The sequence below is a fragment of the Babylonia areolata genome, chromosome 7 (assembly GCF_041734735.1).
Source record: "Babylonia areolata isolate BAREFJ2019XMU chromosome 7, ASM4173473v1, whole genome shotgun sequence".
NCBI classification, from domain to species: domain Eukaryota; kingdom Metazoa; phylum Mollusca; class Gastropoda; order Neogastropoda; family Buccinidae; genus Babylonia; species Babylonia areolata.
Window position 1 is genome coordinate 12463806 of NC_134882.1, and position 20398 is coordinate 12484203.

The window sequence follows — 20398 nt, forward strand, 5'->3', positions numbered from 1 at the left end:
CGGTCGGGGGCTAAGCTCTAAGCGCTTTACATACATGGAGTCATTTGCATCACAGGCTGCCTACCTGGGTAGAGCCCACAAACGGCTGCCACTGCATGGGCGCCAATCATTCGTTTCCTGTGTCATTCAATCAGATTTCAGGCACGCACGCAGACACTCTCAGACAGACATGTAACATTTTACGTGTATGACCGTTTTTGTTTTGTTTTAACACCCCGCCATGTAGGCAGCCATACTCCGTTTTCGGGGGTGTGCATGCTGGGTATATTCTTGTTTCCATAACCCACCGAACGCTGACATGGATTACAGGATCTTTAACGTGCGTATATGATCTTCTGTGTGCGCATACACACGAACGGGGTTCAGGCACTAGCAGGTCTGCACATATTTTGACCTGGGAGATCAGAAAAAATCTCCACCCATTACCCACCAGGTGCACCGAGATTCGAACCCGGGACCCTCAGATTGAAAGTCCAACGCTTTAACCATTCGGCTATTGCACCCGTGTGTGTGTGTGTGTGTGTGTGTGTGTGTGTGTGTGTGTGTGTGTGTGTGTGTGTGTGTGCCAGTGTGTGTGTGTGTGTGTGAGAGAGAGAGAGAGAGAGTGTGTATGTGTAGCTGAAGTCGATGGCGATTTGATAAACCACGTTACGTATCAAAAAGATAGGATGAAGACTGATGTAGGCCTGTTGCCAGACTTTACAACAAAAAACTCTAAAAACGAAGTTTAAGCCTTGCATCAGTCGGTACCCCCGTACCTCCACCAGCTCTCGTTCCGTTCTGTCTACCATTTTAGCACCCCATCCCCATACACCCCCTCTCTGTCTGTCTGTCTGCCTCTCTCTCTCTCTCTCTCCCTCTCTCTCTCTCATTTGGAAGAACAAATTGGTTTTGTAACTGTATTTCGGCAATGTTTAATAGACTGTAGATGGCAGGATTAAAATCGACATATTTACACAAGTGAAAGGTTTGGTGTGTATAGAATGTTTTGTGTTTTGCATGATTTAAAGCCATATTTGCGTTTAAATCTGGAAAGACACTTGAAATATGTGACGACGAAGTTTAGACTAGGTATCTCTGACTTGACTGTACATTACTTTAGATACAAAGAAGTTAGAGATTCTGATCTAATGTGCCCTCTGTGTAAACAGTCAAAAGAAGATGAAGGGCATTTTGTTCTCAGATGCGAAGCACTCAAAGATATTAGAGAAAAATATATTCGGCCCAAATATTATCGACACCCTTGCCTCTTTAAATTGACTTTACTGTTTTCTTGTACTGACGATAGCGTTGTTAGAAATGTGTCTTTTTATCAGTCTTAATAAAGCCTTTTAGTATGGAGAAATTGCTGTTTCTTAATCTGATCAAAGACTTGGTACATTTATTTCTGTTTCTTATCCAGCATGTTCATGATTATAGCTCTTTAGATATTGTACACATTCCCCTTCACGAGAGGCTGATGTCTAATGTGAATGAACAATCTTCTCTCTCTCTCTCTCTCTCTCTCTCTCTCTCATATCTAATCAGCGATTTTTGTCATGAAAAGAAGAAGCTGATAATCGTTATTAGGTACTAGGCAGCGTTCAGTAAAGTAAATCAAGTACTGTTGTTGTTGCACTTGTCATTTTGATGTACTACCATGCCAAGTGGTTAGACGAACATTGACTCGGGTAAAGAACGGTCGAACTTGTGAACTTTGTATTGCATGCATTTATTGAGCAAACGAACGAATGCACGTAATTATGCTGCAAATCACACTTTCGTATTCTGAATAATGACTATTGATAACGGGCGTAATGGCAACCATTCGTTTTGTATGATGTGCCTTGCATTAACACTCTGCTAAATCGACTTACAGAATGGAATTATAATTGAAGAGATTGTGGGCGGTGTGTGTGTGTGTGTGTGTGTGTGTGTGTGTGTGTGTGTGTGTGTGAGTGTGTGCCCACCGTGTGCATGCGTGTGCTGGCTTCAGTGTAGTGTATGCCCATGCGCGCGTGTTTGTACCAATGCGTATTCAAAAAAAATTTTGTGTGTGAGCCGTTGTGTGCATGCTCGTGTGCGAACAAGTGAACGTCTGAAGGATTGCTAGGCAGGGAAACTGACAGATTTATTTCAAGGATAGGCCGGAAGAAAATATTTCGATGGTAATTAAAACACAACAACAACAACAACACACACACACACACACACACACACACACCAATAAAAATGAAACCGGTGGCATCTTTTTTATTCACCGATGGTCATTTCAGATTACAGAAGCATTTTGTGTGCCGGCAGACGCATAAAGATACACTTTTTTAAACTGATTTTTATAATCAATGTTCAAAAATAAGAGAAGGAGAGAGACAGGCAATCGGACAGAAACTAAAGAACCAGATACAGACAGTGGAAAAGAAATCCAATGAAGCTGAAGTTGACTCAACTGATCACCATCTCAGTCACCACAATGCCTACCGGTGCACATCTTAATCAAGACTTGTCGAAAACGTTTGCTACATTGACAATGTCAGCATATGGAGAGAAAAAGAAGAAAGAAAGAAGAAGAAAAAACAACCGCTGTCGTCGTACTGATACAATTGACAAGTTAGCGTTAGTCCAAGATGCCCTCTCACCCCCAGCCCTCCTTCATCTGAGAAACCCACTCACGGTCACAGTAGCACACACTTAACTGATAAGCAATATGAGGCTTAGCTGAAGAAGTGCAGTGTTAATAATCTTGCAGCCACACAAGCGACCTTTAAATCGTACATTCAGGTTTTGCATCCAAAACCATCGTCGGTCGTGGTTTATTCAATCACCAATGGCGACAGGGGTGAGGGTGGGAGCGAGAGCATGCCCTGTCCATCACGACAACCGCCATCACATCCGGAGTTCACCCGCTTCTCGCGGTTTACCAAAACTAAACGATCTGTGAGACGCGCATGCGTATGGATCAGACATTTGCGTACGTTCATGTATGCCGTCGGCAGCGTCCAGGCCCTCTTTGAGTAAGATTTGACACTGATCAGATTGTGAGAAAAGCGAAAAACTGTGTCTGTGAAAATTAAAGACTTTTAAGACCAGTGAAAACACTGTTTTTATGTGACACTGACATCCTGGTTTCAGTTCAATTCGCCAGTTTTCAAGAAAGTGTTCAGTTATTTTACATGGCAATGAATCGAAAGACCTCCTGCAGATTCCAGGGGACATGCGTTTGGTTTTGTACAGATGTATATCGGTAAGACGTTGGACTTTTGATCCCCCTGGCGACTGTTTCGGCATGGCGTCGTGTCCTTTGGAAGGTGAGGCACTTTACTCCTGCTTTCCTCACGACATCAAGCAGGTATGAATGGATACGTGACTTGGTTGGGGAATGCTAAAACGGCAGAAGGAAAGGATTGCCCCTTTCTATGCCGAGCCCTAGACACAGTGGATATGATTCACTGCCCCGATAGCTAAAAGGCTATTGGACCTTTAACCTTTAGTTTCATCAGCATTGTCATGCTGTCTGCAGATGCAACATAACCCATATATGGCTTAGAGAGAATGACTGTCAAAATTATTGGAATTTGATCCTACAATCTGTGGCAAACGATGTGATTTCGAAAGCGTGTCACGCAGAAGTGTGTTTCAACCCAAGAAGAACGTCTTCTGCCATCAACAATCATCACCTGTCATCAGTCCAATATTTTGGTGTGATTTTTTGTTTTTTAACCATCCACACTGAACTGTATGAATCTCTCTCTAAAAGCTAACAAGAGTCACAGGCATATCACATGGTTTATTACCACGTTCGTTCAGCAGATTATGTTGAATAAATTAAAGCCACATACTAGTATGTTACACAAGAAAGTGCAAAAAGCCTGTGTTATTCAGCAGCAGCGAATAAAAGCACCGTTGAACAATATAGCGTACACACACTCATTCGGAGCTGCGTCCACTTAAATTGTCTCCTTTGATGCCGTCTGACAGATGCAGTAGAGAACACGGGAAAAACGGAACATTTTCAACTTTCCTTACGGTATCAGACAAAGGATAGTTCCCCGCGTTCAACATTGGTGCCAATAGGATATCATCAGATTTCCTCAACTATTATTGATACATTCATTCTAGACAAAGGCTTAAGACGGCCTCCAACTAACTTTAATTCCAAGACACCTGACATTTAGCTCACAGTGGATTGTCCAACATGAAAACCAGCTGCTGCAAAAAATCATTCGCAAAGACAATCCATGCAGACAAAAGGGTCATAGTGCTGAAAGATATAGGTCAGGAAGTGCTGTACAGAAAACAGCGCAGCTGACTGAGATAGACTGAACACTTATTAAAGACTAGGATAAAAGAAGAATAAGAAGAGAAGGAAAGAAAGAAAGAAGACAGCCAGCTGATTGAGCGAGCATTAATCCATTGAGCAGACTCATCAGCTGTTCAGCAAATAGTATCCTCCCCTACACAGGGCTATATCGATCACAACGAGCGCTGAGCTGTACACACAAAGAGAAGACGGGTCCGCGGTTCATTGAGAACGAGGGGCAAAATTCATGTGGAACGAGAGTCTTGTAAACAACCTCCGGGGGCCTGACCAGGGATGGTATCTACTGACCAAGGCGATGTCGCTGGGGATGTCGCCGTGGATGTCGCTGTGAGTGGTTGTTCCGGGACTGGCAAAAGCACCGCCCCCTGTACGCCACCGGACGCATGAACCTGGGGCAGATGTGACCAGAGCACGAGTCGCGCGTCGTGGGGTTCGGGGTGGTGGTGGTGATGATGGTGGTGGTGTTGGTGGGGGTCGTTCCAGACAGGTGTTGGGCGGGGATGGTTGGCGGAGTGGTGTTGTCTGGGAGCAGCGTCGTGTTGCTTTGGCGGCGGCTGGCCAGCCAGGCTGCTATTTCCGCTTGAGAGGTGTTGGGGAGGAAGCCCACACTGACTTTGAGACTGCACCTGCAAGGAGGACGGTGGCAGAATGGTGAAGACGCTTATCTGCCAATACAGTGTTCGTGAGGGTCTGCCGGCCGGGTTCGATTCCCACTCTCTCGCCTTTTCTCCCAAGTTTGACTGGAAAATCAAACTGAGCGGCTAGTCATTCGAATGAGTCGATAAAGCGAGGTCCCGTATGGAGCAAGCACTTGCCGCACTGGAAAAGAACCCGTGACAACAAAAGTATTGTCTTCCGGCAAAATTCTATAGCAGAAATTCTCTATGATATGGACACAAATATAATTGTATGCATGCACTCAAGGCTTGACTAGCGCGTTTGGTTATGCCGCTTTCAGGCATCTGCCAAGCATCCAGTTTTAATTGTCCTTTGTATGCAGTTGACACTGATGGCTCTCATTTATTTACTTGTCGTTTTTTGCCTAGGAGACAACATAGGGTCGTACCACAAGACTGAAAACAAGTCCATGATTATCCGATTCTGTAGAACATGAGTAAAAAAAAAAAAAAAAAACAACCTAGAACATTCCTTTGACGTTACCATCTCGTCGATTTTTTTTTCCAGTGGCAATTAACCGGAACACAAACATGATTTTTCATACTACACAAAAGTATATATGATAATAGGCGAACAAACCCCCCCACCCCACCTACCACCCCAAAAGAAAATAAAAGAGAGAGAGAGAGAGAGAAAGAAAAAAAAAGCCAACGGCCCAACTCACAAGTCCTGGGCGTAAAGAAAAAAAGAGAAAAGAAAAAAAAAAGAATAAAACGTAGTAGTCAGGAACGCCCAATCATCGAGTCCAGAAAAAGGCAATAAATATCCAAGGATTTCCAAAAACAAAAACAGGTGAACGGACCAGCAAGGCATAAAGAAAGAGAGGAAGAGACGAGAGGAAGAAAAGGAAAAGACCAGAAAATAGCTGAACAGTGGAAGTTTGTGTGTTAGAATCAGTAAAACACAACAGAAGAGGCGAATTTCTTGAGAGAGAGAGAAAAAAAAGGAAAAAGGCTAGAAAATAACTGAACAAGAATGGATGTTTCTGTGTTAGAATAAAACACAACAGCAACAGAGAAGAGGCGCATTCTTGCACAGAATTTCCAGAAGGTTGGTTGGGGAGGGGGGGAGGGGGCAGAGGGGTGCAGAGGGGGGGGTGCAGTGATAGATGTTTCTGTGAATAAAGTTTGTTTAAAAAGAACAAAAACATTAATAGCATAGAGGCGAATTTCTGGCACAGTTTCCAGAAGGTTGGTGTGTGTGTGTGTGTGTGGGGGGGGGGGGTGTGTGTGTAGGGGGTGGGGGCTTGGAGGGGCGGTACTATTTATACTGAAAGAGCCCTCGATATCAACAGCTCAATAGGGGCTGTCGAAAGAAACGAAAAAAAGAACAATAAATAAATGAATAAACGAACAACAGAATGAACAAAGAAGAAAAGGCAAAAAGATTTTTTAAATGAAAGATAGAGGGGATCGGGATAGAGGTGAGGGAGGAGGGGAACAACAAACAAACAAACAAACAAACAAACAAAACAACAAAAGCCCCGCACAACTTACTCGCAGTACTCAGGGTCGAAGAAAAAGGGACATATTCTTCCCTGCTGCTCTTCGTTCCGGCAGCACGAGTCCATGTTCCGGCAGCGACAGCCGCACAGGTACTCATCCCAAACCCGGCCGTTGGAGCAGGCGGTGGACGACTTGCACTGGCATCTGCACTGGTTCCTGAGAAAGCTGCAAACGATCCCAGAAGACTACACTGAAAAGCACTAAAAAAATAAAAATAATAATAAAAAAAATAATAAAATAAAAAAAAGAGGATGGAGGTGGTAGAATGGTTCAGATGCTTATCTCAGTGCCAATACAGTGGTCTGTGAGGGTCTGGGTTTAGCGAATCCCGCTCTCACCCTCTCTCCCAAGTATGTATGGAAAATCAAACTGAGCGTGTGTCGCCATCCGGGTGAGAGTGAGACGATAAACCGAGGTCCCGTGTGCAGCACGGCACGCACTTTGGGCACTGAAAAAGAACCCATGGCAACAAAAGTATTGTCCTCTGGCAAAATTATATTCAAGAAATCCATTCTGATAGATACACAAATATATGTATATATATATATATGTGTGTGTGTGTGTGTGTGTGTGTGTGTGTGTGTGTGTGTGTGTGTGTGTGTGTGTGTGTGTGTGTGTGTGTGTGTGTGCACTCAACACCTTACTAGCGTGTTGGGTTATGATGCTGTCAGGCATCTGTCTAGCAGATGTTTGTAGCAAATATGAAAAAGTCTGAACGCATTGACACCGCCTTGGGAAACAAACTGAACTTAGTAAACAAACTAACGAGCACCTTGAAGGATACATGTTAACACTACCTGCATCCCAAAAGTAATAGAAGTGTGTGTGTGTGTGTGTGTGTGTGTGTGTGTGTGTGTGTGTGTGTGTGTGTGTGTGTGGAGGGGGGTGGGGTGGGCAATTACTTGAATGAAATACTGAGACACGTTGTCATCATATCCAACCAAAGCCATGTTCCAGACAGGTGAAGCCCAAAGCATGTATAAAAGTATCGTTTGCTGAGCGCCAAACCTACACTCAGAAGGTTGTGAGCTGAAATTTCATACATCCAAAGTGTCGGACACAAAAACCGAGTGGTTAAAGCGTTTGACTGTCGGTCTGAGAATCCTGGGTTCGCAGCGGCTCCTGGGGGGTTAATGATGGAGATTTTTTTCCGATCACCCAGGTCAGCAGATGTGCAGATCAGGTCTGCTAGTGCTCGAACCCCCATCGTGTGTGTACGTTTGCAGAGAATCAAATACGCACGTTAAATATCCCCGTGATCCATGTTCAGTGAGTTATCAAAGAAACAAGAACATAACAAGCATGTATATGCAGTTTCAGTTTCAGTTTCAGTAGCTCAAGGAGGCGTCACTGCATTCGGACAAATCCATATACGCTACACCACATCTGCCAAGCAGATGCCTGACCAGCAGTGTAACCCAACGCGCTTAGTCAGGCCTTGAGAAAAAAAGGTGAATAAATAATAGATAAGCTTAAATAAATAAATAAATAATTATATTATAAAAAAAGGTAGTAGTAGTAATAATAATAATAAAATAATAATAATAATAATAATAAATAAATAAATAAATAAGACAACAATGATGATAAATAAGCAAATAAATGTAAAACATGAAGACACACATTCACACATACACCCACACATGCATAACAGATATGCACCAAACATGTATATGCAGGCTATATATAATCCCTGGGGGCTTGGGGGGGAAGGAGTTAGGCTGCTTGGATGGCTGGAGAAAAACGGTCACATACGAGTGAATGTGACAGCTGCAACCCACGAATGCAGTAGAAGACAACGCCCAAAACACGATTTGCCATTTCTTGATGTCCCCCACCCCCCACCCCCCTCCCGAACCCCTCCTCCCTTCCCCTCCCTCCCCCCATTTGTTTCGTTGTTTCTGTTATGTTTCAGATGCTTTATGTCAATTGTCCCTGAGTAATTTGGTAACGAGGGTAATCTAGCTAGCAGAACTACAGCCTGGCAAGAGCCTATTAAATACGCAGACCCACTGCTGTTAGGATTGATGTGTGCGTGTTTGTTTGTCTGTATGTCTATGTCTGTGTATGTGTCTCTGTGTGTGAGTCGTGTGTTTGTGTATGTGTGTGTGTGTGTATGTGTGCGTGCGTGCGTGCGTGCGTGTGTGTGTGCGTGTACACACAAGTGATAAGGTCCGCAGTCCTCCTGTTTCAGGCTGCATTCCAGACGACAGGTCAGATGGCGCTCCACGGGCACTTGCTCGAACCCGTTCATGTTCATAGTGGTTGACCCGGGGAACGGGTAGCTGGCCTTTAGCACCTGGTCAGGTGGGGAGAAAAACACACACATCCATGATGATGATCAAACATTAAATCTGATGCCTTCAAAGGTATCTAGACTAGTATCAAATTCATTCTGGAAGAATGTTTTAGAAAATACCGGCTGGACAACACTGAGATATTGTGTCTCAACAATGACAGATTTTTTTTTTCTCAGACCAGTTTTTAGGGAACAACTCAAAGTATAAAGGTCAGACGCTATCTGTAAAAGCGGACTGGATGAAATCCGGTATTACCCATGTTTCAGATGTGACTGATGGAAATGATAACACGGGACATTGCGTACCACAATAGAGGCTTGTCGGAGGAATTTTTTTAAGTAGAACTCAAAACACACATAGAAATACACTGAGCACAAGATACATATCAATTACGACACAATCATCTATCATTGCAGGACGTAAGATTTTCTTTAATTAATTGTACTTAGATATCTATTTCTAACATTCATCTTTGATTCCATCCTCCTGCCTGGTTTTCCCCCAACTCACCATTCACCACCCTCCTCCTCTCCTACATTTTAAACGATACCGTTCAAACGTGTGAAAATTAATGCCTGAACAAAATGTGGAGTGATGGCTTAGAGGTAACGCATTCCGCCTAGGAAGCGAGAGAATCTGAACGCGCTGGTTCGCGCTGGAACGTGCTGAGACGATAAACCGAGGTCCCGTGTGCAGCATGCACTTAGCGCACATTAAAAAAAACCACGGCAACAAAAGGGTTGTCCCTGGCAAAATTCTGTAGAAAAATCCACTTCGATAGGAAAAACAAATAAAACTGCACGCAGGAAAAAATACAAAAAATGGGTGGCGCTGATGTGATAAAAATAAATACAAATACAAATGGCTAAAATCACCAGTAGGGTGTATGTATGACGTGACATGAAACAAAATTCCACTCCACGTATCGTTAGGTTTTGATTTAAACAACAGATCATATAAAAAAAACTCACATCAAATATTAATCACCTGATCTTGATCGCAAAGATATAAGTCGGAATTGTTAGATATAGCGCCCCGTATAGAAATCAAGGATAATATTTGATTGTGAACTGTGTTACAGGAAAGGCTGCACGTGTACATATGTATCGATAAATGTGAACAAATTCGTCTATCTATTCAGGAACACACACACACACACACACACACACACACACACACACACACACACACACACACACACACACACACACACACGTAAGAGAGAGAGAGAGAGAGAGAGAGGAAACGACGACGATGACGACGAAAGACAGAGACAGACAAAGAGAAAGAAGAAACGACGATGATGACGAAGACGACAACGATGATAAGAATGATGATAGCAATAAGAAAAAATAGTATGTCTTCATATCGATCATATCGTATCACCGCGGCAAAACGGGTTTGCACATTTGTACAGCCAACTTTAATAAAAGTAAAACAGCAAATGCTACGCGCTAAAAAAGCATAATTCACTTGTTAATTAAATGAACATGCCTAGGCTTGTTTTATTTAAAATGATGCTTTGTATTACGCAATCACAGGTTAATTTGACCAGCTTATGGGACACACACGCTGTCTGTCTGTCTGGTCAGTCTCTATCTCTCTCTCTCTCCCCCTCCCTCTCCCCCATCCTGTGTGTGGGTAGTCTCACTATCAGTTTAATGTTGTTTTAAAAATGATATGCGCGCTCGCGCGCGCGCGTGTATGTCTCAGCTCCACGCGCGTGAGTGCGTGCGCGCGCGCGCGTATGTGTAAGTATGTGTGTGTGTGTGTGTGTGCGTGTGTGTGTTCGCGTGCAGGCCGCATGTGAACTCGCAGGCCCACATGTGCATACTCTAAGCCCCCATCCCTAACTCACCCCCATCCCCACCCCACCCCTATTCCCATCCCGTCCCTAATGGGTACCAACCGACATGATGACGACCTCCTTGTAGACGGGTACGCAGGACAGGTACGGGGTGGGGGTGCATCCGCCACACCGCTCTATACGGGTGCACTCCGGGTAGTAGACCATCGTTGGATCCTCCATGTTCACGTCCAGACGAACAGACATGTTCCGGGGAGAGCACTCGTCCGACTCGGCCAAGATGTTCTCTGCACACACACACACACACACACACACACACACACACACACACACACAATTGCCGGTCATCTATTATTTAGCGCTTATTTATCATGTTGTGTTGCTTTGTGTTGTGTTGTGTTGTGTTGTGTTATGCTGTGTTGTGTTTTGTTGCAGTGACGGTATTGTAGTGTAGTGTAGTGTAGTGTAGTGTAGTGTAGTGTATTACTTTTGTTGTCATTGTAAAAACAGATTTCAGTTTTAGAGTTATGCATGCGTCTGAATGATTGGTGTGAAAGGACTTATATTTGTCTCTGCACAAGATCCAGCGCTATATATTTGTCTCTGCACAAGATCCAGCGCTATATAAATACTATTATTATTATTATTAAAGACAGTTTTCACTGTGTGAAATACGGGCTGCTCTCCACAGGGATAGTGCGTCGCCACAATGCAGCGCCACCTTTTTTTCTGTTTTCTGTCTGCAAGTGCATTTGTTTTACTGTACACGTTGATTTTTTTTTTCTTCAAAACTTTGCCTGGGACAACCCTTCTGTTGCCATGGGTTCTTTTATCTACGTGCGCTAAGCAAATGCTACACACGGGACCTTGGGTTATCTCATCCTAGGGACTAACACTCAAGGTCTTAGTGGAAGGGAGTGTGTTTTAATCCCGGTCACTGTGGGATTTGAATTCGTTGACATCCGCTTCCCCCTCCCCCTCCTCCTTCTTCTTCACACTCCGTTTCCGGGGGTAACCGCTTCCTAAGTCGGGCGCATTGCGACGTCCACATTCACACACATGAAAATCGTCAGACAGACGAGTTGATAAACTCACCTGATCCTGCAATGACCTTCTTTCCAGCTAGAGTTTCGCTTTCCACGACATCTGAAACAAACCGAACCAGATGATCAAGTCAACACACTCAAGATCACTCGTCCATCTGGGAAACACGGTTCCTGGCGTTGCTGATGACATCGACTGTGGACATGCCCGTGTTATGTCGAACATTCGTCATAAGATGTTTGAGTCTTTTTCTCTCATCACCACCACTTATACCCTCTCCCTTCAAACTTTTTTGTTTTGTTTTTGTTTTTGTTTGTTTGTTTTCTTTAACTTTCGGGACAGAAGTTGAGACTAAAGTAAACTTCCAAGTTATCCATGTCTGTTCCATGTACACATGCTTGCTATTTGTATGTATGATAGTCAGTGGTGACCGACTAAGACCATCAGGATAGCAGACGAGCGAACTGCTGTCCCGAATATCTGGGATAGCAATTGTTTATAATGGAGAGTGTCTTTTCCCAAGTTAATTCCCATTCTCTCGGCCAAGAGGGGTTTTAGGAACAGCCGTCTTTGGGATGGTCCGCAAAGGCCAACAAGCCCCCAAAGCTGCAGCACTGAAAGCCAGTGCAATCCTGGCTTCTAGTTTGAAAGTCATAGTCCACCACAAAAGAATAAGCTGCAAATGACTTCCCATTGCAGTTGAGAAACCTTTGATCATGCAGCTGTTACTTGGCTGTTGGCCCAATGTAAAGTTATGTCAATCTCTGTTTTTTGCCGAACGTCGAGCCAAGGTTGCTATTTGTAACCCAGCCCAAGCCATTGTCTGAAAGTCAGTTCGGTCAAGGTAGGAATAACTGTGACAAGAAATTACACTGAAGAAATTTCCTCAATAAAGTTGTTAAAGGGGAGATAAGCTCGGACAAAACAAACATACATGTATGCGCGCACAACACACACACACACACACACACACACACACACACACACACACACACACACACACACACAATACAACACAACACAACACAACACAACACAACACAATACAACACAACACAACACACACACACACACACACAACACAACACAACACAACACAACACAACACACACACACACACACACACACACACACACACACACACACACACACGGAGACTTACAATCCTCCATTCTCACGGGCTGCCGCTCGCTGTCGACCAGGAGACTGAAGAAGTCGGAGATGTTAGAGACGTTGTTCATGGTCAGCAGGTCTCTCCACGTCCTCGGCACTACGTTCTCCGTGGCCACCCCCTCCACCAGGATCAGTCCGTCACCATCGCTCGCCTTAGTCCAGTAAGAATAGAAATTGTGTGCAAACTAATTCCTTTTTATATGGTCGTCCTTTGTGTCAGAAGTAGCGCGCGCGGCCGAAAACGCCGCAATTTTTCAAATTTTGATTTCTGGTCATTCCCCCTCATCATAAATCGATAGACTTTATACAGTGGCATTATACACACATAAACTATTCAACCACGCAAAACAACAACAAAATGGATAAAACAAAATTAGCTTTTAAAAAACTTCAAGAGGAATTACTTTGCACACAAGCCGATTTTTTTCGCTAAAATTACTAGACTGCCCGGGGTCAGTACAGAGAGAGCACGGGCACATCATACATAACAGGCGAGTGGTTTGATTAAAGCGTTGGACTTTCAATCTGATGGTTCTGGTTTCGAATCTCGCTCACGGTGCCTGGTACCCGGATAAAGGACAGATTTTTTTTTTTTAACTCTTTCACCGCCACAGGCGACTTTTGTCGACATTGAGGGGCCATGTTAATAAGACCATTTTCACGCTGTAACAAAGCTTGACAGCTGTAGCCAGATTCCTGCCAACAGAACAATGACTACTCTTTGTCCCATGACCAGGTTTGAAGTGAACAAGTCCGTTGTTTGTTTTTTTTTTTACATGAACCGAAGCATGTGACTGAGAGCATCATTTCTAAAATATTTCACGCTGGGGAGCCGTGTTTTTCACATAGAAACCTGGCGGTGAAAGAGTTAAACAGTATCTAATTTGGAATGTGTCACAATACAACACACTTACAGATGAACAGGACAAGAAGAAGATCTTACACAAATTCCTGTTAAAGAGTTTTTCCGATCTGTCCGAGGTCAACAGATGTGCAGACCTGCTAGTGGCTGAACCCCTTTCGCGCGTGTGTGTGTATACGCATGTAGAAGATCAAACACGCACGTTAAAGATCCTGTATATAAGAGGTTCAGAGAAATAAACCCCCACTCGTGGGCTACAACCCCCACATTCATTCGTGTCTGTATACGAGTGGGCTTTCACGTATGTGGCCGTTTGTACCTCGCCATTTAGGCAGCCATGTTCCGCTTTCGGGAGTGTGCATGCTGGGATGGCGCTATGTTCGTGCTTCCATAACCCACCAAACTCTGATAATGATTGTGGGATCTTTTAACGTGTGCCATTTGATGTTCTGCATGCACACATGCACGAAGGCTGTTCAGGAACTATCAGGCCTGTACATACGCTGATTTGGGTAATCGGGTATATCTCCAACCTTCACCCACCACTGGGACGTAGCCAGTATTCGAACCCAGGACCCAAGGATAGGGAGTCCAAGGGCTCTAATCACTCGCCTATCGCGCCCAAATTTCTTCGCGCAGTTATTAGGAAGTTTCAAGCGTTTGTTTCAATTCTAGTTGTAGACTTTCCCTTGCAACGGAAATCTCTCATGTCTATGGAATCTAACCCACATAAGCATTAGTAAGCACATACGCTCGCGCGCGCGCGCACACACACACACACACACACAGACACACACACACACACACACACACACACACACACACACACACACACACACACACACGTGCGCGCACGCACACACGCAAACAGAGAAGGGGGAGACAATCTGGGACGAAAGCCATACCTGGCCCCGTGGGGGCATTAACAGCATGGGAGGGTGGTGGAGGGGCAAGGTTTGAGACTCCTGGGGGACTCTCTCTCTCTCTCTCTCTCTCTCTCTCTATATATATATATATATATATATATATATATGTATATATATGTATATATATATATATATATATATCCATGTGTGTGTGTGTGCTCAGCTTGTGTGCCATTACTATAAAAAAAAATAATAAAAAGATTTTTTTTAAAGACACATCTAAACAACAAAAACAACAAAAGATCGCTTGCTCACTTGATAAATGAATATACCAAAGAAAACAACAACAACAACAACTACAACGACAACAATACAGACACAGCAACCACTGATCTCACATTCTGGCGATGTTCAATATGGGCCTGGTGCCGCCTGCCCTGCCGTCCCCTGTGGGTTGGTACCTGTCCTTGCACCTGTGAACACGTGCAGGGCCTGTCGAGTGTTAAAGGTTGAAGGTCTGAGGTCCTATGGCCTTTTACGGTCATCGGGGCAGTGAATCCATATCCACTGTGTCTAAGGCTCGGAATATTACAATGAAGGCGGACCCCCTGTGTCTTCTGTCCCAAGGACACAACACCATGTCGAATTCATCGATCGGGGCCTCGAACCCTGATCAGTGGTGGACGCTGGGTCAAAAGGCTAATGCTTTACTTATTCTGTTGTGGTGCTTCTCCTGTCGCTGATATATCACACTCATTAAGTAATACAATTTTTTTGAAAATAAATAAATAAAATTGATTTTTTTTCTTTTTAAATATCTGTATGTTCGGGTCAATTGTCAAAAGTAAACTCAGAAAACTATATACCACTGTGTCAAAAGCAAAAACATAAAACAAAGCAGAATGCACAATGTGTGGCACAGCACAGCTATTTTTTGGAGGGGGGAGGGGCGATGGGGGAGGGGGGGGCGAAGGGGAAGGGGTGTTAAAACCTTTCCCGTGATAACATAGGTTGTGGGGGGGGGGGGGGTAGTGGGGGGGTTGGGTAAGGGGGGGGGTGTATTTGAGTCGCGTGGAAAGAGCTACAGTAACCCGCCAAACGTTGTCAGCAAAAAGAATATTAAAATCATGCACTGCTGAGTCATCCGAGAAGCACCTGTCGTCATTAAACTCGTCATTGCTTGCTGTGGAGTCGTCCAAGAACGCGTGAGGGTAAGTTGCACGAGGGTTTCTTGAAGCATGAAAAACGGATTGCTATAGAGATTGAGAGTGTCAATGTTTCTTTAAAGTGAACGCTGTATACCACTATACTGCCGGGTCATCCTGGACAGACAGATAAAACGCGAGCTAACTAAGCCTTTTCAACAAACATAAACTCTTCATGATAAATATTGTTTCAAACCAGATAGAACAAGAGCTACAAAGCAGACTTACTTCTTTAAAAAAAAAATAAAAAAAATCGTGTCACCACTGGAAGCGCGAGTTGGGAATGAATGGAATGTTAGTTTCTTCATCAGATCAAAAGCAAACTTGGTACTGCGGCATCACGTACGCAAATAAGCCATGCTGAAGAATAAAACAAAGACAGCAAGCCTGCTACCACAAAAAGGTGGGGGAGGGGGGAGAGGGGGGGGGGGGGGGGTTAGAGGGAGTAAAAAAAACAAACTTGAGCAACTCAATCCAGTTGGTATACTGTATGCCTTCAGTCACTGCAACCAGTCGTAATCCTACAAAGACTGAAAACTGCATACTGGTTCGTTCTCAAAACACAACTTTTAAAGGAGCGGCCCATTGAACAGAACTGCTGGTAAGTTAGCTCTGGAAAGAAAACCCAGCATTTTGCACTGTCCTGCAAAAATAAAAGAAGAAGAAAAAAAGGGAAGGCCTGGATAAAGTTACTCCTGAAAAGAACAATTCATTGTCACACACTGCTGTGTCACGTGAACGAACACGGGAGAAACAATCCATAAATAATAATAATTATTATTATTATTATATTCATATAGCGTTGAATCTTTTGCAGAGACAAATCAAAGCGCTTTTGCACCAGTCATTCACACGCATGCATAACTCTAAAACTGGGGAAAATGGAGACAAGGAAAAGGCAGGGAAGTGAGGCTATCTTGGGAAGAGGTGGGTTTTAAGGCCAGACTTGAAAGAGCTGAGTGCGGAGACCTGACGAAGCGAAAGAGGAAGTTCATTCCAATTGCAAGGTCCAGAGGCAGAGATAGAACTGCGGCCAACAGCGGAGTGTTTGAATCTGGGTATGCGTAAACAGAGTGGATCCGAAGCCGATCGTACAGAGCGAGATGGAGTGTAGAGGTGGAGGCAGCCACAGAGATAGAAAGGGACAGATTGGTGAATACATTCTGCCAAAGGGGAGGAAGTGGTGATAAATGGTTTGACATTGACGCCTATTCGTCCAACCGATTGTACATGGCCGTCTCAGGACTTGGATAAATTAAAGGTTGGCTGGGCATCGTATATGTAAGGTATGGCAGGTTTTGCTATGAGATTCACGCGCAAGCTGAAGACAATACCCAGAGATCGGCAGCTCATAGCCAACGATTTTATAGACGGTTTTCTTTCTCTGTCAATGATTTCTTTTCTTTCTGTTTTCTCACCGAAGTTCTCCCATTCCGAAATTCTCCCGTACCAACTGAGAAAGTCTTGACACATTCAACGATGGACAAGGTGGAAAAAGAGGGTAATGAATTCTGCAAGAAGAAGAAGAAGAAAATATATATACTATCCGTTGTGCTTTCTCACACATGGATGTGGTAATAACGTCCGTAGTATGCGTGCCAAACATATGCGAATCTAAGAACTTGAATGATGTAACGTAATCAACAGCCTGATCTTTGACAAATTAATAGTGACCAAATTGGTGTGTTTTCCGCCTTTTTCTTTCGGAAATATTTTGCCAAGGGTTTCTCTTGTTCCTGTTTGTTAAACACGTTGACTTCCAAATTGTGTATAGCACACCGGTCAGTTGTTTTCCCCCTAACTTTAAATCTGTACAATGTATGATAAATAAATACAATCAACGGGACGAGGAAGGAGAGGTCCCCGGGGGACGGGTGCACTGGGAGAATGCATTCGAAGTCATCCAGGATTTGGAACACGCGATGACTAAGGAAAACGCGCACGACTGAAAAGGGCGCCAGTCAGGAATGATGTGAGAAACCGGTGTATGCCACAGCGTGTAGACGTGAAAAAAGAATACATTATGTAGATATGAACACGTGCGCACGAGCAATTTGTGTGAAGGGGTGTGGAGACAGTAGGGGAGGGGGCAGGTCAGGGAAGATTGGGGACGGGTGAGGATGGGGGGCTGCACAGCTGTATAAGCAACTTGCGTTGCCATAATTATCATTCTGCTCATTAACAGAACATTTATGACCTAGATTCCTGAACGAGATCAACACTTCAGTGGATGATGCTTTGGTATGAGTCTCGGTCGCTAACGAGCAGGAACCTCGACTCAGTGGTATCGTAGGAATATGATATCATCGTCTTTTCACAATTGTAATGCTAGATTACAGAAATAATAATAATCATCATCGTCAACATCACAAAAATAAGACTAAATGATAACAGTAATTGATTTTAATAATGATAGTAATTGACTGACATTAAACATTCAACGCACTTATTTTGGGACTGTTTGACAGCATATGGTTTGACAATTAGAATATATTTTTTTAATGTGAAGATTCCCACCCACCCACCGCTCTCAGATATAGTTGAATTTGATCATTACTTATGTCTGTATTCTTATTTCGGTATTTATGAGTAATAGCATGCTGATAATGGTGAAAGCAGTGGTAGTAGTAGCAGGAGTAGTTGTTGTTTTTTTTAATACAATAATGATAACAATAACTTGATAAAATAATGATAATAATAATGATAATAAAGAATGTCTACTTACGAGAGCGATCAGCAAACTGCAGAAAAGAAGTTCAAACGCAGTCATGATGGTTTAGAACTGCAGCTGGCGAGAAAACGTTCAGCAGGAAAGAAAACCTGTTCTATTTTGACCGGCGACGGTTCTTTGAACATGGGAGCGGTGTCGTGGGCCTTTTTATCCCATCTGTTTTTTGACCCCGGGGTCAAAATCTCTCGCGCGGCAGCACGAGTTGCATGACAGCTGTGCAAGTTCGCGTCACTGCTGTAATGGAAATGCACATGGCCTAATGGTAAGACTCTTTCTTCGACGTTTTTGCACAAACACACACACTGATACAAGCACGCGCACCCCCCCCCCCCCCTCCCCCCCAAGTCCCCCTCCCTACCCCCTATCCACCTCCACCCTTCCCCACCCCGAATCTCCACCCTTAACTCATCAGACGCCGACACTGGGATCGAACCTCGGACCCTGAAAATCCAATGCTCTATTGGCCATTGCACCTCTCTCTTTATCTATCTCAAAGAAGAGGCAACAACATCAACAAAATACATATATATCCAAAAACAATAACTAATCAAAGATAACGATGATGATAGCGTAATCATTACACAAAATTCTTAATAAGATGATGATGATGATGAAATTGATAATAATCATTTCAAAAACATATAATGATAATAATAATAATAATAATGACTGTTATCATGATAATGATAGTCATCATCATCATCGTCATGATACACAGGCTTGGAAGTAACAATTATAAACACACTAAAAACAAACAACAAAAAACGCACAAGTAGGCCGCTATACCTGAATTGAATATAAATCACATCAACGAAAAAAGCACAAACGTAAACTGCAGCTATTTGGGGCATACATTAAACATTATACAACAGCACTCATACATTAATTTTATGCATTTGTAAAACATTTGTGACCAACATGCTGTAATACCTCCTCTTTGTTTTGAAGTCTTGTAATTTGCATTCTACTCTTGCATTGTGATTTACTATCGTATAGTGCCGGGGAATGTATCTTTCAAATGCTGATAAATTTGGACTGCATTTGTCAAATTTGCATACGTAGACGGTCTGTTGAGTGTTTGACAGGTTCCATCACCCTACCCGTTCCTTAGACAGTTATTCCTGGTCCATCGGACAATATCGCCTTAGATGGGCGTCGATGACGTTAAACCTGAATATAACTAAACACCAACTCTTACTCTGCCACCGTTCAGGTGATGATTTCAGATTCGCAGAGCTATCTCTATCAAAGCCAAGCTGCTTGACTGATTAGGTTGTTTAGTGTAAGCAACCTGCTGCTGCCTGAGATTCGAAATGTACTTCCCAAATTCGTGTGATAGTTCCCCATTGCGGCTTCATATCCAGTCATTTTCCAAGGCAACAGGACAGTATATTCGAATTTTTCATACGGATCTTCGACACAGATTGCTTGCTTTGATGGTACTAGCGCTGTGATTTCATTCAAAACTGGTGGGTAGATTTCGTCTCTATGGGTGGACGGCTACTTTTTTTTTTTTTTTTTTTTCTTCTTTGTATTCAAGTTCCGCATGCGAATTACGCTGGCTTCATTTTTTTTTTCTTTTCTTTTTTTTAAAGTCTAACCCGGCTATGGAACTTGATTTTACCTTTGATCCATAAAGAATACTAATACATTTGTTACACTATGTTCTGTTTTGATTTCTTATTGGGTTTGTTTGTTTTGTTGTTGTTTTTTGTTTTGTTTTTGCTTTTCTTGTTTGTTTGTTTTTTGGGGGTTTTTTGTGTGTGTTTTTCTCAAGGCAAAAGAGAGAGCGGGGCGCTGGGGGGGGGGGGGGGGGCGTGGGAGGGGGGAAAGAGTGAGAGAGAGAGAGAGAGCGTTGTGCTCATTTATGGTATGACCATTGGAACACTCCTGAGAGCAAAAGAAGAAAAAAAAAGCAGTTAGTTAT

The 20398-nt window shown here is 43.4% G+C and overlaps 1 protein-coding gene across 1 annotated transcript; it reads right to left on the reverse strand.

Annotated features, from left to right (window-relative positions):
* Nucleotides 1-2215: 2215 nt before the first annotated feature.
* LOC143284153 (uncharacterized) lies at nucleotides 2216-18613 on the reverse strand. The gene is made up of 8 exons (XM_076590809.1): nucleotides 18466-18613; nucleotides 14934-15008; nucleotides 12797-12959; nucleotides 11686-11736; nucleotides 10693-10877; nucleotides 8646-8782; nucleotides 6475-6648; nucleotides 2216-4926 (listed from the first exon to the last, which is right to left on the reverse strand). The coding sequence occupies exons 1-8, from the start codon at nucleotides 18508-18510 to the stop codon at nucleotides 4581-4583; spliced, it is 1176 nt and encodes a 391-aa protein (XP_076446924.1). The 5' UTR covers nucleotides 18511-18613; the 3' UTR covers nucleotides 2216-4580.
* Between the last annotated feature and the right edge of the window lie 1785 nt (nucleotides 18614-20398).

What these genes read in the sequence shown, in the direction of transcription:
- LOC143284153 (XM_076590809.1), bottom strand. Translation starts at nt 18,510, where the DNA reads ATGACTGCGTTTGAACTTCTTTTCTGCAGTTTGCTGATCGCTCTC. An exon ending in GCAGTTTGCTGATCGCTCTC is followed by an intron (nt 15,009 to 18,465) that starts GTAAGTAGACAT and finishes ACGTGTTCACAG; the next exon opens with GTGCAAGGACAGGTACCAAC. An exon ending in GAAGGTCATTGCAGGATCAG is followed by an intron (nt 10,878 to 11,685) that starts GTGAGTTTATCA and finishes GTGTGTGTGCAG; the next exon opens with AGAACATCTTGGCCGAGTCG.